Here is an 18271-nt window from a genome sequence, read left to right on the forward strand (position 1 = left end):
AGGAAAAATAAGAAGCCGATTGTCACGTCTTGTCTTATTGATGAAAATAGGTTCATTACCGTAAAACGGTCTAAAGTGCTCAGCTCTATGTATGAATAACGATTACCCAAAGAGAATAGGGAAAGAGACGAATAGTGTGAAGCCAAAAATACCTTATTGAGCAGACCAATCGTGCAATGTAAATAAACATTACTCATGCCTGAGTTGGAGGAGATAAGTATTGTAAATCTATCAAAAAAGAAATTTGAATTTTCGTCAGAATTTAGTGCAATCGTGTTTGTAAGGTGCATTCTAGAGTCTATGTATGAGTAAAAACAAGCTTTAGAATTATTTCATCTCTTTGTTTCAAAATGCACATCGTTTGATAAACAAATCCAACGATCGACAAAAGGTTTGTTTTCAAAATATAATAGGAGTCATTAAAGTGCTGCCTTTGGAAACGGTTACCAAATTCTAGTGTTGAAATCATCGTAAAGGGAGTGTTGCCGTTTTGACTGATTTTCACTCTGCGTCTCTTTCACTATTCTCTTTGCGATTACCGATTAATCAAAAAAATCCGGTGTAGTCGACATTCGTCTCTTGTTTTGTTTCAATCGTTTCAATTTGTGTTGTGCGCGGCTTTTTATGTTTTTGCCTTCGCACATGCTAACAACGCGTGTAAACAATAGAGTTAAAATAATAGTAGTTGTTATTCGAAACAGTTGTTACAATCGGTATTCGCATTAATGTACTGACATTTGAAAACTATACCACAGTTTTAGTGTGAACATCAGGTAAAAAACGTGCCGCATTTTCGTTTTTTCCTGAGGTTACAGTAGTACAAAAAAGATACTGATTACACGGATTACACCCAAGTTCGAATACGTGTAGGACCGACTACACAGGTGTACTGTACAGTCAAAAACGAAAATGACAGAGTGTTTCGGATCGCATGGCATGCCAAAACTTTCAATATTATTGTGTTTCATCGCAAAACGATTTCGTACATTTCCCTGATTTATTATTTATGTTTAGTTTTTATTCAAGTTTCCTCGAGCAAAAATGGATATGAATACAGATGGCTTTGTGGTACCGAACATGCAAGCATGGTTTCGGCAGAACAGTTTCATGTGCACACCGGACAATGGACTACTCTACCAGTCGCGGGCTGACATCAACTACATTGCTCCACTGGTCAACGGTCAGCTTCCTAAAGTTCGCATCATCAATGCTAAAACAACGTAAGTTTGTTGATTTCATGTTATTTGCGTCTTTACCAATTGTGTTTTCCCCTAAGAATCAAAGCGCTCGCTTGCTCTCCAGATTGGACAGAGGGCCGAGAGTTCGCCACCTATGATGATCAACACGCGATCCAAGTTTGGGATCTTGACAAGGGAGAATCGGTGAAAGGTCACAAAGGACACCAGCACTGGGTGTCCTCGCGTTCGGAGAAAAACATCGAGGTTAACTCTGCTATTTGCTACACCCACGCACAGAAAATAGTTTCGGTTGATCATTCGGTTTTGATTGTATATTGCCTGGTCACCAACAGCTACAAGACATACGCCGATTTCTTTCGCGAGAATTCCGTAATCGTAGTTCTTTCACCGTGCCCGTACGAACGAGACATTTTTGCAGCCGGATTAAAAAACGGCTTAATTAAGATTGTCTCCCTACATAAAATGACAGTATTGTACAATTTGCGCGGACACGATAAGGAAATTGTTTCACTGGATTGGATGAAGGTGAGTGTGCTATCGAAGTTACCCGCGGAAAACTGGAGAAGAGAGGAGCGGCCGAAGAAAGAAGCTCGCAAGAAGAGAGACAAGAAAGTGGAAGGTAAGTTTATAAATGCAATGCACTTCGTGTTATTGTACATTTCCAATTCGATCATATCAATATTGGAGCTTTTGTCTAAACATTTATTTCTGTATATTCATAGAAAGTCCAAAACCAACAGACACATCCACGCCGGCGGTCGACACTTCAGACATATTCGACATTTACGAGTACAACGAGCAGGAAGAAGAATTCGGAACAATTGTGGATCGGACTACCTCAACATTCGATCAGAGAGATCGTTACCGGGAAAACATACACACAACGGAGGGTTTTAATTTTTTGGAAGCTTGCCAGAATTTGAAGGAGGACATAATCAAAGCCAAACAGGAAGATGAAGCGGCGGAAGATGAAAGCGGTCAACCCGCGGATGATGAAACGGAAGGAGCGCACGCTTTGAATACGGACGACGAGAACGAACTGGACGAGGCGGAAAAGTTGAGAGATTTTATTATCGTTGATGGCGAAGGAAAAGAGAAACGCAAAAGTGGCTCGGAAGAGGAATCGGAGGAAGAACAGAAGGAGGAAGGAACGCCTCGGATTGTACTGGCGAGTAGCAGCCGGGAGAACATTATTCACTTTTGGAACTACTACTCTGGAGTGTCCATCGATAAGGTGTCTCTTCCGAATAGCAATGTGAGCAAACGCCTGTGTCCGGGGACATTTATTACGGCGGTGTGGTTGAATGAGTCGAAAATTGTAGCCAATAGTATTACAGGAAACGTTTTCGAGTGGAAGGTTTCGTTCTACTTTCAAGGGCCGTCAATCAGGTAAGAATGTGTTGTTTTATAGATCGGGTATTGGTCCTAAATTAATGTTTCTCATTTCAGAATGAAAGCAACTCGAAGTCTAAAGCACTATCCCGTAGATGCAGCGATTTATGTTGTGCGGGCCATGGGCCCCATTGCCGATTATGATCCGAAAGTGAGATACATTTGGTGTCAGTCACTCAATCGGAAATTTTTGGCTGTTTCCACATCGGAGAAGCCGGAAATCGTAGCAGATTTGGCCTGCCTTGCTATTGGAAATACGTGCGTGGTTGAAAACCCTATGGAATCGACCGTGTAAGTTTGTCTTAGCTTAACTAACCTATCGGCAGATTTTGATTTGACATTTTCTAAAATTAGGTTGGCAATTGGTTGTACCGATCGAAGACTGGTTACGCTGAACCTTGCAAGCATGGCTTACAACGAGGTTACCGGTGTGCCTTTCATGAACAAAGTAAGCAGTAAAGTTACTGCGCTCGATTGGCACCCGGAACGGGAGAATATAATTGCGTTCGGAACTTCCGAAGGTAGAGTGGGCATGCTCGATACGAACAACCAAATAAACGTGCCGGTACTGTTACCCTCCTTTCTTTCGACTGACGTGTACAGTCTGAAGTGGAGTGAGATTACCGATGATATGCGGGTACGGCAGACGGTGCTGTTCGCAACCGGCAAGGCCAAGATGGCGTACTATAAGATGAAGCCGGGAAAGCATGGTATGTATGAGTATGAACGACATTGTTCGATCGAATTCATTGCAAGAGATAGTAGTACTTTAGGGGCATGACCATGCTGAAGTAGTATTTTAGGGGTATGACCTTGTTTTAATATAACTTCAAAGTTTTTAAAACTTATTTCCTTTTAATTATAATGTGCTTGTCTGACAATTCAAAGATTAATACGCCGGTCTCATAAGCCACCGTCAGGAGTTAGTGGTCAGTGGGATTGTAAGACAGAAGTCAAGTAACTCAAGAAACTGGTTTGAGAGATTATTTAGACAATAGCAGGTGTCCGTCTTGGGCCCATTTCCATTACAGCAACCTACCTTTTCTTCCAATTCACCATAAAACTCCATTGGGTATACTTCCAGAGATGATCGAGATGCATCAGTGCGGCATGGTTTCGAGTGTGTCGGCTTCGGAGCAGTACCTGTTTGTTGGCACCCAGGATGGCTTTGTGTACGTCAACGATCTCAGCAAGAATCTCGCACAGTTGTACCGCCGCAGCATCACCCGTCGCTACATCACCTCGATGCAGTTTAAGGACAATATTTTGGCCGTTGCATCGAATGAAAACAGTATTAGGCTTATCGATTTCAGTAGTACGATTGACGGTAAAATTTGCGGTACAGGTGGAATCACAACATCTAGAGTAATTCGATTGTTTTTTTTTCGTTCAGATAAAGTTGACGACAACATCAGGCTGCTGGATGGCCACAGTAAAGGCGTTTGTTGCCTACGGTGGGGTTACGGTGATAGCAAACTTCTGGTGTCGGGTGGCTTTGACAGCAGTGTCCGCGTGTGGGACACGATCAACCGCAGTTGTATAGCGGTATACAACAGTGTTGATTCCGTGTATTGCGCCATATTTTCGCCGATCAATGAAAACATCATCATTTTGACCGGCAAGGGAACAACGTTGGCGTTCATTGACTACACAAAGCATCCTCCGTTGGATAAATCTACAGTAAAGAGTAAGTTGTTTGATTTATTTTTTCCACGAATTCTGTAACTATTAAACTGGGTTTTTAGAGCCAAAACAACCGCAATGGGGGGTTAATTCCGAGGGCGCGGCCAGCAAAAAGAAAGGCAGAGATAGAACACGCATTACTAAATGTACTGAACAACTCGACTCACTTCGACTTTCAGGCGAAGCTGCAGAAGAGAAGGTTGAACCGACCACACGTTCTGAAGAAAGTAAGGACGAAGAGGAAAAGTCCGAGAAGACTGACGCACAGGTAGACGAGCTGGCCGATCAGTTGAAGCAGGTTAAGTTCAAAGAAATCAAGCCAATTCAACTGAAGAGCAACGTTCCGACGACGTTTCATTTGTCGAATCGAGAGATTAACAAACCTATCGATGTGCTCGAATGCATCATAAGAGTGGCTAATTTCAAAGAGCCAGACGACGACGAAGATCAGGTTGATGAAGATGGCGACGCATCCGAGAAAGTGGAACCAAAGTCTGTTGAACCGAAGTATTTTAACGAGAAGTTGTTCACCTCCGAGAAGAACCTACGGGACTTGATAGCGGAGGAAAGTTAGTATAAGATTAGTGAAAATAAATGACGAGAACTTATCTCATTTTCATATCAATTATTGCAGCTAAAAATCATCACGATGGTCGAACTTCGTCGATAGGGACGATTCTGTTGCCTCAGATCGGATTTAGATTGAAGGAAGAGATCGTCGAAAGGATTGCGTCCAGAACGCTAACGGATCAGCTCGTGGCACTAGCTCCGTCAATTTCCTACGAGTATGGCTTTTGCCTGAATTTGCAAGATGCGTGTTGAAACAATTAAATCTTATTTTTCCACAGATTTTGGCGCAAATGTTGCGAAGCCTACGGATATCAATTCCTGGAAAAACAATACGCGCTTGCGTCAATTCCATACTTCTTGGCTAGTCATAAGGTAAGTTATCTGGTAATAAATTAGTTACCGTTCATAATTTGAGGAGAGGATAAAAATTAAAGGCTTCAAGAAACTAGAGTTAGATATACCGTTGGGTTGAATGAACATGGTGTGTTCAGCCTTGAGAAGACGACATGAAAGGCGAATCCATTAGATTATAGAATCCATTGAGAACACATTCAGATGCAGAGGAAACTGGCTTCTAGTCAGTAATATAACAACAATTACTATTGGATTCTCCCATTAGCCTGAACACAAGAGAAAGGATCTTTGGGATTGCCCAAAATTTCGAAGGGCAATTGATCAATTGAATAGAAATCAATTTTAAGTTGCTATCGAAAGACGGGAAATTTATTCGTGTGCTGAGGAAACTTACAAGCTTGCCCATTCACTGCGAAATTAGTTGATTAAAAACGCTCGTAAATTAAATAAATGTGGTAAAAGCGGTTTATAAATATTGGTCTGAAAGTGATGGAATCGAATAACAAAACTAGTTAATGTTTTAATGAATTCAAGAAAAAATCAGTCCGAATCAGGGCCGGCGGAAAACCTTTTTCCCGAGTGGGTAGTAAGATTCGAAATGATTTCTCCTCGTGCTGATGAAAGTTCAGATATGGCGTGTGTAAGTGAAAATGAAAATTCCCTGATAATACCTGGTGGCTATTTGGCAACACTCTTTGTTAACAGGGCTGTTTGTCCGACGGCTCAGCGAAAATGTGTTTGTTGAATCCAACGGGCATGTTTCTATTACTTTTGGGTAAGATTCTATTGCCTTTTTGGTAATAGACCAAGCAATTGCGCTTTGCGGTATTAAACTCATATTACCGCATAGGTAGTAAACGGTGGAATGACGATGTAGGATAATTCGGTCGATTTCTATAATAGTATTAGTATCGAGTCAAACCAGCCGGAGCTCTGACGGACTTCTACCCAAATTCAGGCCGGAATCTGCACCAATTTTGGCAGAAATAGGCGGAATTACGGATTTCTATAGGGTAACTTGGATAGTGAAAGAAAAAATTTAGGATCCGGCCTAGTTTCCGGTTCCGACACAGCTCCCGATCTGAACCAGTTCCCAAATTTAGAACTCCCGAATCCGGTAATGGACCAGTCCCTGGATCTAGCCCATCCCCTTTTCCCCTTACCAGACCAGGACTTGAACCAGGCCCAGATTTGGTGCTTAGATCCAGACAAGAGTTTGGATCCGGACTCTCGGATCGGATACGTGGATCCAAACGATATGTCTTGCTTTCCGTACATGACGGGAAGGACTGTTAATGTTTTGTGCAGTAGCTACCTTGCTGTTGACGTTCGTGATAGAAAAAAAAAATTCAATTTAACTACGACCGAAATACCCCACCACTATTACGAGTCGGCTTTTTTCTGACTGTGCTTTGAAGCTAGCTGAGTGTGAGCCGATGGGTATCTCCGGCGACTGACATGCTGTCAGGCTTAGTGGAGGTCGATTTGAATATTTCTCCGATGGCAAAAATAATACCAATAACTCTCATTTTCGATACAAATTATATCTAATACAACCGGCCCCCGGATGGTCCACTTTCGGACCAAAGACAAGCCATTTAACGCCATCGATAAATCGCGTGATCTAACTAAACAACACTCGACCGTGTACGAAAAAGTATTTTGTCTGCGTACCCGCCCGGGAAGTAGAGATTGATGGTGTATTCTCCGAGAAGGGTCTTGATTGCGAAATAGGGAGTGGCTCCTCCCGGATCCCTGTGCTTCAGTCAGTGAAAATTCTGGTATGCAAGCAATTGTGTTCAGTAAAAATCGAGGAGTATTAGAAAACTTATTTTCCATCAGCCTCATTTCGAGCCTTTCGCCGGATTTGTTCTTCCAAAATTTGTTCTTTTGAACGGGGCTCGTCTACTTGTTTGCCTTTTTGTAACCCGTGGCATGAACGGAAGAACCCCCCCCCCCTTGAAGTGTCTCTATATTTCAGTCATATTATTTTTATATTAGGTTTCCTGGAGAAATTCACACTGGGCGGACTTTTCTTCCCACACTATGGTCACTGAGCGAATCGAAATTAATCTTCGGCGGAAACAAGTACCAAAAAGGAATACACTATGAACAAAATGAACGACACAACTTGTCTATACTGCCCATGATCGCATATCAGTCCCATAAAGATAGGAAATCTCATAGAAAACGGGACAACTATGCGATCAAGGGTAGTATACAGACCATGCACTATTTTTATATTTTTTTAAAATTTCAAGCAAAAGCCAGAATGGCTATACTACCCGTGCATATCAGTCCCATATTCATAGGAAATCCCATAGAAAACGGGACAACTGTGCGATCATGGGTAGTATAAAAAACAAAATAATTTTACTTGCACTTTTATTCCACGAAAACCTTCTCCTGGCGATACCGTTGCGGCCGTGATGCTCGTTGGTCGAACTGCTGCTAGCTGGATGCGGGTCGGGCTCTGATGACGGTGCAGGGACGGACGTAGTTTGCGTCGAACGATGGCGACGAAGAACTCCAGATAAAGCAGCAACTCGGCCTGTTCGTAGCGGAGGCCTGCGTTTCACTTTGAGCCCGGAGAGTGCACGTTATCTTCTAGACGAGTGTCTAGCACTAAGTCGAGTGGGATTTACAACGTTTTCGGTTCGGTTCGGAACGGCGGGAAATTACCGAGAACTTAAACGAAACGCGCGGTCACTTAATGTCGGTGACAATCGCTGCTGCTGGTCTTCACTCCTCCGGGCCGATGAACTATTAGAGACCGCATTCTGTTTTCGCGGTGGATTTTATCACTGTCTTGTCCACTTTCCAACATATACCCTCCCCGCCTCCTCGCATCCCACTATTTAATAGTTTCACGGGAGAAGAATTGCGTGTTGTCGGTATGGTAATCAATTAATTACTGGAATTTAAAACCAGAATCGATCATATGTGTAGCTACTGGGTATTATAATACTGTGCGAGTGTTCGCGAAGGGTTTACATCAATGAACGTGAGTTTTCCGCCATACTGCTCCCCCTTTACCAATATCTATGGGTAATCTTAACGTGACGTAAGAATATAGTCTTATATGGCGCTGGTTCGGTATTATCTCGACTATTTCATGGAGGCGCTGGAGGGCTGGATTGGTAACTTGGTTGTTTGGATGTGTAATGCTTTGAGGCGATCGACGGTGATAGCCTATTTCCTGCCCTTGATGTGTCGTAGTCCTCTGTAGGGGACTTTGTACGGTGCTGTCAGTGATGGTTTGCTTGCGCCAACTCTAGCAAATCAGTAAGCAGCTAATTCCTTCTGGTTGTATGGTTGATGGTTGGAATAGTTGCTCATGGGTGACGGTCGAAGTTTGGTAATGGTCGTCTTGAGATCCATAACCAGCCCGACGAAGAATTCACTAGGGAAACTTAGTGTTGTCTCGTAGGTAGTTTTGGCGGACGAAGCCGGGTGATATAGGGATGGCACTGGTCGTTGTTATGGGCCGCGGTAAACCTCCCCTCCATCTAAAGCGAATGAAGTCCGAGGGCCCAAGCTTACGCTGTGTTTAAAGTGAAGTTGGCGATAACATTCCGTAGCATTCTTGCCGGGACTCTGACCAGCTAATCGAAAGATTATCTGGTAATATTTCAGGGCAGTCGGTTGTTTGCTTATGCCTTTTGTGAAAACGGTACTTGCCTGGGTAAAACCCGGGACCGTTCCAACAGTCGCTGGGGGTGTATCGGGAGAACCCGGGACGTACCCGATCAGGTGCAGGAGGGTTGTTGGTTTTGTTTCGGCTTTTGATTGCTGTGGGTGTTGTTTGTTGATTGCTGCGTCGAAGGGGTCGAGTAAAGTGCCGTAGTTTGTGGAGTACGTTGCTGGTTGTCGTTATGGCCGCGGGAAACCCAGTTCTTAGTCGACCGTTACCGGTAGTAGACGTAGTTGAACGGCGCTACGCTTCAAGTATTTATTTGATTGATTTAAGCTGCGCGCGATTTTTGAAAAAGAAAAAAGCATTATGTCGTGCAGTGTTCGATCGTGTTCAATTAGTGATGACCATTTCTTATGGAAGTGCGAGTTTTGCAACAAATTGTATCACGCGGCCTGTGTAGGAGTGCAGCGGCACCAAGAGCATCACATCACGTCTTTGGGATCATCCATAAATGACGTAGCATTATATGGGGGAAGGGGGAGTATTGTATTTTGTGATGATGTGTGACGACATGGGGGTAGGGGGTCATGTCATGCTACGTAGCTTTTTTAAAGGGGAATAACTAGCATCGTTTTTTATTTTTTTTTTAATTTTACGGGGACAAGGGGAGGGGGAGAATTACCGTCAAGCTAGGTAATTACCAAGGGGGGTATTTAGAGGTTTGTGACGAAATGCTACGATGGGGGAGGGGGGTGTTTAAAATCACTCAAAAAATGCTACGTCATTTATGGATCGTCCCTTTTATGATTCCTCTATGCTCGGATTGTCAACATAATCTTAAAACGGGAATTGACACACGTAAACTACCCATAATCGCAGATCAGTCCCATGTAGATGGGGATCCCATTGAACATGGGACTGACTTGCGATTATGGGCAGTAAAGTGCTTTTCCAACAGGAGCAGCTGTTTAATTTAATCAAGACGCAAGCGAATTCCAATCTTCGAATGGCGGCCGACATTAAAAAATTGAACGCATTTGGTGAACTGTTCGACAACATCGATCACCAGCTAAAATAAACGGTGACTAATATAAATAATATCACCTGCGCGAAAGATGATTATGCGGTGTCAACATTATCGCGCGCTATCGAAAACAACGCGGTCAATAAGGCCGATGAGCTCGTTGTTTTGAAAAATCATATAACGTCATTATTCAACATGTCTATGGAATCCACAAGCAAGCGCATTGAGGAGTACGTGGTGGAGCTCACTACTGACCTGACTCGTGAGATAAAAAAAAATATGCTGCAAAGTTCAGAATTTGAGCGTAATAACCATGGACATGGCGTCTCAATGTAACGAACATACCGGTAACCAGTCGTTTTCTGCTCGTGATGCTCTTGACGAAATAAAATCATAATCCAGCGGTGCTGACGACGATTTTTTAGACGAAGTAAGGGCAATTGCCGCGACAATTAGTACCCTGGAAACCAGTGTTAATAATGTTCGTTTGACACCTGCGGTGTCTCCCCCCCCAGTCTGATGGACGAATTGACCGTCGTTTCAAATAAAACTGCTATCTCAGGTTCGCAGTATAATCAAGTGGCAAAAGATGGATGGCGCACACTTGGTTCGAAAAGAGTGTGGCGCTCCGACTGGTCAGAATATGATTTACGTAAACAGCGTCGTATTAAACGGCAAATAGAGAAAGATAAAGCTGCAAAGAGTAAAAAATCGAGAAGAAAACAGGGTACAAGATACAGCAATATCAACAGTAATAACAATAACTACAACAACAAAGACAGCAAGTACAATAAGAACAGGAACCTCAATAAAAGTACAACAATAACAATAACAATAATCACAACTACAACCAAAATAGAAACAACAACAATAGAAACAAAAACAACAGCTACAAGTTCAATAATACCATCAACAACTTCAATAGAAACAGGCCCAACATAAACAATTACGACCACAACGGAAACAGAAACAACAACATTAACAGCAGTAACAACAACAGCAACAACAACAATCACAGAATCATTAACTACAACAGAAACAGCAACTACAACAGAAATAACAACAACCACAACGAAAACAGAAACAGCGGAGTGGGGAGTGGGCGTAGCGTATTGGTAAATCGATTGCCTTGTACGCAGCGCACCTGGGCTCGAGTCCCGACCCCGCACATAGGGTTAGAAATTTTTCCTAAGAGATTTTTCTAACCCGAAGAGGCGAATGACCTTAAGGTTAAAACCTCTATAATTGAAATAAAAAAAAAAAAAAAAAAAAAAGAAACAGCAGTTACAGCAACAACAACTACAGAAACAGCCACTACAATAGAAACAACAATGGTCTTAGCAACAATCACCATAACCATCAACATCATTGTTCATCTTGCTTCTGTGAACGTTCGTGTTTTCGCCAATTTTAACGCACTTCTCAGTGATTATACCCCATTTGGCATAAAGTCATTTGGCATAAGGTCGTTTGGCATAAGGTCATTAGGCATAAAAGTCATTTGGCATAAAGTCATTTGGCATAATGGATATTTGGCATAATCACTGCACTGAAACGAATACTTTAGACGGAATAGTCAGAAATATTATTTAAACTAGCTATAGCCCCTATGTTTGAGTAATCCGGGCAAACGAGTGGATTACAGGTTTGCTTGCAAAGTACTTCCACTTCAGACACTATAAATAAATTAATAAAATACTTGCCGCCGCCTAATGTGGCTACGCCACTTCGCTTTCTACCCGTGTTTATGCCAAATGACCCTTATGGCAAATGACTTATGCCAAATGGCCATTATGCCAGTTGACTTTATGCCAAATGACTTTTATGCCAATCGACTGTATGCCAAACGGGCTTATGCCAAATGGCTTTATGCCAAATGGCCTGACACCCTTCTCAGTGCAGTACAATAGTTTTAGATAATATTTTTACGCATAACGAATCACAACCAACTTCTTCGAAAGCAACTGAAATTTTGGTTTACTGTCAAAATTTTAATAGAATGAGGAGCGCCGTAAAGATGAACGAAATCCATAGGAATATATTAGGCTCCTCATTTTCGATAATTCTAGGTACCGAAACAAGTTGGAATGAGGATGTAAAAAGTGAAGAGGTTTTTGGTAGTGACTATAATGTTTTTAGAGATGATCGTGATTTACGACTAACCCCAAGAATGTCAGGCGGAGGAGTTCTCATCGCAGTTTCATATATATTTAATTCCGATCTAATTTTCTCACCAAAATTCAAAGAATTTGAACATGTATGGGTTAAAGCACATATCGCTGATGAAATCCACATTTTTGTCTCAGTGTACTTTCCACCGGATCTAGCTTGCAAATCAACATATGAGATTTTCTTTCAAGCAGCTGAGGAAATAATCTCTAATTTTCCTCCAGATTTAAAGTTCATATTTATGGTGATTTTAGTCAGCGCAACTTAGATTTTATTCCTGACTCTGAAAATGAGAGCATTCTACTTCCTGTCGTTGGTGAAAACGAAACATTACAATATATGTTTGAGAAAATTGCATTGCTAGGACTCAATCAAATGAACCATATAAAAATCAACACAATCGTTATTTAGATCTGCTAGTAACAAACATTAATGAAGATTTCTGTGTTGATGAATCTCATTCTCCCTTATGGAAAAATGAAACCTTTCACACAGCAATCGAATTCTCTATTTTTGTGCACAAGAATCATAATTCCATTGATTGTGACTTCGAGGACGTCTTCGATTATAGAAAAGCAAATTATGAAAATATTAAATATAAATTAACCAGTGCTAATTGGCAGTCCGTTTTAAAGTATCTAGAGAACATTGAATGTGCAGTGGAGATCTTTTATAATATTTTATGGCAAATAATACAGGAGGAAGTTCCACTCACGAAAAAACTACGAAATCATGCATCCAAAAATCCAGTTTGGTTCAACAAGGAAATTATTAATTTGAAAAATCGGAAGCAAAAAGCTCACGAAATTTACAGGAAACACAATAATCAGGATAATTTGGAAATATACCTCAACATTCGTGACCAACTAACTTTGGCTATTTCTTTGGCACTAACTGTATATAATGCAAAAACTGAAAATGAGATCAAGCCATGCACAAAAAACTTTTTTATTTACATAAAAACTAAGTTGAATTCATGCAACTTCCCATCAAAAATGTCTTTGGATGGGAAAGAGGGTGAAACTTCAAAAGATATTTCGCAACATTTTTTTAAGAAACTTATTCTAACTATTCAGACAATGATCGTGGCTTTGAATATTTTTCTTATTTTCCTGATTATTCTAGAGATGTTAGTGTCAGTCACATTAATGTTCAAGATATCTTGTCTGGTCTCAATGATCTAGATGCCACTAAAAGCTCAGGACCTGATGGAATTTCACCTGCTTCCATAAAGAATTTAGCAACAAAGCTCACGTCACCTTTATTCTGGCTGTTCAATGTGTCACTAGAATCTGGTATTTTCCCAAAAGACTGGAAATTTTTAATACCTATTTATAAATCGGGTAAAAAATCTGATATTCGCAATTATCGTGGAATTGCCATTCTGTCTTGCTTTACCAAACTTTTCGAATCCATCATAAATAAAAACATTTTCAACCAAGTCAAACATAAAATAACAAATTCACAACAGCTTCAAAGTCAGCAAAGCTTTCGATTAACTGGACATTCCCATGTTAATTTTCAAACTTGAAAAATTGGGAATCGAGATGAGACTCCTCATTTGGATTAAGTCGTATTTAACAGATCGCCAGCAAATAGTAAAATTCTATGAAATGAAATCTTATATAATTAAAGTTACTTCGGGGGTTCCTCAAGGTTCGCACTTAGGACCTCTTCTTTTCATTTTGTATGTCAACGACATCTCTCTTATTTAAAAAAACATTAAAATTCTCATATATGCGGATGATATGAAGCTATTTTTAGAAATTAGAAATAATAATGACTATAATGTTTTTCACAATGAAACACAAATCTTTTATACATGGTGTTGTAAATGTTTACTGGAATTAAATGTTAAAAAATGTAATCTCATGACTTTTAGCAGAAAACGAATCACGGTCTCCGTGTCAATTACATTAGGTAATCAAACCATTCAGAAATGCGATAAAATAAGAGATTTAGGAGCTATCTTAGACAAAAAATTATAATTTGTGGAACATTACATTAACATATTACTAGTTCATAAAGCTAGTAATATGCTTAATTTTATAAAACGCTTCGGATATCACTTTCAAGATCCTTACACAATTAAAACTCTACATAGCATATGTTCGGTCTATTTTAGAATATTGTAGTATTGTTTGGTCACCATTCATAAAAAACACGAAGTGAGAATTGAGTCAATCCAAAAGCAATTTCTATTATATGCACTACGCAAGTTAAGATGGACAGCATTCCCTCTTCCATCTTATAAAGCACGTTGTATGTTGATAGATATTCAAACATTGAAAGAACGTCTGGACTATGCTATGATCTCGTTTCTAAACGATATCGTCATGCAGCGTATTGAGTCATCTTACATATTGTCAAAATTAAATTTATATGCTCCTACTTGTCAATTGCGCAATAGAAATTTGTTCGCGATAGGTCATCACCGTGCAGATTATGCTAAATTCGGACCACTAATCCAGATGATGGCTGTGTATAACGAGCATTGTGAAAGTATTGACCTTACCATGCCCCGAACAAGTTTAAAACAGTTTTTCAACTCTTTGCGGCATCATAGTAGATAGGAATAGTAGGGGAGACTGAGGAGACTTGATCCCCGGGGAGACTTGAACCCATCATTGAAACTCAAAGGCGGATCAGAATACATTAATCGAATATACTAGAAAGTTGCGTAGTTTTATCTAAACATAAGTTTCTTTAACACAAAAAAATAAATTGGACATGTGTTACCGATTTTTTACCGATTTAAAGAAAAAAATCTCAGAAGAACTGAAGAAGATTCATTTTCCAAATTTTCAAACTTTTATACAATTGATAAAGTCACCCACTGCATACTATACTTTTGCATACAGAAATACAGGAGAATATCAATTATATGAATACGCTATGATTGAGCTGATTTTTTTGTTCAACTATATTTGTACTAAAGTTTGCTGAAATAGATGCTATGGGTTCACTTGATCCCTTCAAACTCGTGGAGATTTGATCCCCTTCGCCATGCTTCATACACACTACTGAAAATAACCAAATTCAAACCAGAACAATTGAAGTCATTGTTGCCATAAAATAACAAAAAAAAACCGTTAAAAATGAACGTTTCATCATACAAAAACTTAGCTGTAAATGTTTACTACAGCATACATAGCAACCATGCATCCCACATTTGACGTTCCTCAACCATAATAACGACAGCTTTCAAATAATTTCACAGAGATTTGGGGAATTCGTAATAAAAATTAGGTGAGAGATGGGTAATATGTAGTAACAAAAATAGTAATATCTAATCACAACAATTTAATCCATACCACAATACATTTATAACATTGAATGGAGTTAGGTACCTATTTTTGCCCTTTTAGGAAGGGTACCACATAATTTCATTATTAATTTTATTATTTCAGCTTCTTTGCTTTGTTATTAGGAGCCATTTTTTTATTTCGATTATGGAGGTTTTAGCCTTAAAGTCATTCGCCTCTTAGTAAGAGCCAATATAATAACAAAATTGTCTTGAGAATGGTGAACATCTTCTGTTTGAGCGCAGCAAAAACTCTAATCGAGTACCCCAATTATGGCAACACCATTTGAGCCAATGCGTTGAGCAAAGATGGCAGACGCTGTCCTAACCAAAGGCTTGAGATGGGTAGGATAATAATAGAAACAGGGTAAAAATAGGCTTATTACCATACATGCTCTTTTAAACACGTTTTCAAAAAATAATCAAGTCTCCCCAAATTAGGGATCGAGTCTCCACTAATCAAAGAATTTTCCATTTTTTTGTTGTTTTCCAAAAATGCTCATATCTCATGTCCAGTATAATATTTCCATGTAATTTTTTTATGATTATCAGTCAACCCTAGAAACAATATAAAACTACAAAAATGAAATTCATAGTTTTTTATCATTCCACGGAGTAGGATTGAAAAATAATAAAGGGGATCAAGTCTCCTCAGTCTCCCCTATACAGTATAGTATATAAGCAATTAATGTTTGTATAATGTAGTCTACAATTGATTGACGAATAAATAAATAAATAGAAACTCCCTACACAGAGTGGTGAGGCGAAGGGCCCGCTTGACTTAAATCTGTTCATATTTGGTTGTAGAGGCATCCTTGAGGAATGACAGGCGGATTTCTTCGTTAACCGGATCATTTGCTAGGATCTCCCTGATAGAGGGGGGGGGCGGAGTTGGAAGTGTGTTCGAAAGTTCTGGAGTTCTATGCAATTGATCACGGCTAGTGAGTCAGAAAACCACACTTGGAACGTCTGCGGTTTGCGCGATAGGACAAGTGCGATAGTCGCCGCTTCTGCTAAGAAGAACGACCATGACTGTACAGACGGGTCAGCTGTGAGAGTTCCAGACCCGTCAAAACTCGATAAATCCCCATCGCTGACTCGAGCAGGGCACAATCCTCTCCGGATGTTTTCTCAAGATAGCTGAGAGCCCGCCCAATGGTGGCGACTGTGGCTGCCTACCGAAATCGGAGTATCCCGTGCAAATGAAAAGCTCATAATGCCCCCATGATCATGGTCCGAATTCACCACCACTGCAAGGTGTTTTGATAGTGTTTGGAATGGGTGCAACCCATGAAAACACCATCACCATGATCCAGAAGATCCCATTTAAAAACCATATTCTGGTGTATTCATGGGTTTTCGAGACCATTTCATGGTCTTTTATTGGTTGTAAAATTTGGCGCGGACCATGTTCGTGGTATTTTTATGGGGTTGTGTGGTATTCGAACCCATGAGAATTCGCTCGGGATGCCAGCTTCCATACACGCTGCGGGGTGCGGGGTAGCAGATTTTAGGAGCACCATAATTAGGTTGTATAGTGGGGTATGTATGAAGTATGTCGATCAGGCCGTTCCATTTTCGGCACGTGATTTGCATTCCGTAAAAAATCTTCTGTCGATGGTAGCCTGGCAAATGCTGGTGTCTGTGTTCCTATTCTGTTTCAGGTGTCACCAGCTGATGGTGCGGATAAACTGTATTCTACTTTCGCTGTGCTTCTTGACCTGCCGAAAATGTGGGAGAAAAGTCATTTTGCGGTCGATCGTTGCTACTAGAATCAGCCTTCCATGGGACCACGATGACGACGTCCGCGTAAACGAAGATGTACACTGATAGGAAAGAATTGATGCTCACCAGGAAAAGGGTGACGGTGAGAACGGATCCCGTTGGTTTCCTGGAACGTATATGACTGGGGGTCACCGATGCTGACTTTGAAGCTACGGTTGTGAAGGTAGTTTTGAAGAAAGTTTGCAAGGTTTACGGTGATTCCTTGTCTCAGAAGTTGGCGAAGTACTCCTTTCCGCCAAACCGTATTGTAAGCCTTGGCAATGTCTAACATCGCGATGTCTGTATGCTGTTTACCGGAGCGAGCCTGGCTAACTATGTTTTGGTGGGATACGAGATGAATGCTGGTTCCGAGATCTTGTCCGAATGCGAATTGCCGGTTGTCTAACAGACTGTTCTCGACTAGGAAAGACATCAGTCTTCGATTAACCATGCGCTCCATGGGTTTTCCAATGCAAGATATCCGGCTGAAAGGATGGAAATCGTTTGGCGTGTATCTTCGCATTTTTTTTGGAATTAGTATGATCAGGGCGGTTTTCCTGCTCTCCGGCAATAAACCGTGGTCCCACACTTGGTTGAAACTTTTCAGCAATATCCTCTTAGCGAGGTGTGGTCTCAAAAACAAACCGCTACCGGGCTCTGGTCAAGGGATCGTGATACTTTTGGTATCTACATCTTTTCCGTGGTTTTTAGGGTATAGTTTTTCGGAATTGATGCCGCAGTTCGTAGGGCGTTGCCTAGCTTGATGTAGGAAACGCCCGACGATAGAGGGTAGGCTACGGAGGCGACGATTTGTGATGTTGTTTTTCCATCCGCTGGGATTTAGCGCTGTGATAATATAAAAGCAGTTGTTTCTGACTTGGTTATAGTTTTGTGTTCGGGGTTGATGGCGATGTGTCGTTTGACGAGTGTTGACTGGAAAGATTTGGGGGCAGTGGGTTGTTTGCTGTTACGTTTCTTGGGAGAGTACTTGTCTGAGTAGAACACAGGCTCGCGCCAACAGCCACCGGGGAAAGAGCTCGGGACGTCCCTGGTCAGGGTCGACGCGGGTCTCAGTCGGTCGGACGGGGCGGTGTCGACATTTTTCCTGTTTGCTGGCTTCTTTGTTTCATCCTAGGGGTAGAAAGAACAGTTAGAAGTGAGGGCGGCGTAACGTA

At 41.0% G+C, this 18271-nt stretch overlaps 2 protein-coding genes across 2 annotated transcripts in view; one reads left to right on the plus strand and one right to left on the minus strand.

Annotated features, from left to right (window-relative positions):
- LOC131678948 (ATP-citrate synthase) overlaps positions 1–18271 on the minus strand; it is a 151098-nt gene that overhangs the window by 128034 nt on the left and 4793 nt on the right. The gene's annotated exons all lie outside the window — the stretch shown is intronic.
- LOC131679610 (protein rigor mortis-like) lies at positions 617–17104 on the plus strand. Its single transcript, XM_058960348.1, has 12 exons — positions 617–773; positions 1015–1220; positions 1277–1818; positions 1922–2588; positions 2649–2882; positions 2946–3301; positions 3676–3918; positions 3985–4278; positions 4454–4843; positions 4909–5059; positions 5123–5216; positions 16997–17104. The coding sequence occupies exons 2-12, from the start codon at positions 1042–1044 to the stop codon at positions 17102–17104; spliced, it is 3258 nt and encodes a 1085-aa protein (XP_058816331.1). The 5' UTR covers positions 617–773; positions 1015–1041.

The sequence above is a fragment of the Topomyia yanbarensis genome, chromosome 2, assembly GCF_030247195.1.
Source record: "Topomyia yanbarensis strain Yona2022 chromosome 2, ASM3024719v1, whole genome shotgun sequence".
NCBI classification, from domain to species: domain Eukaryota; kingdom Metazoa; phylum Arthropoda; class Insecta; order Diptera; family Culicidae; genus Topomyia; species Topomyia yanbarensis.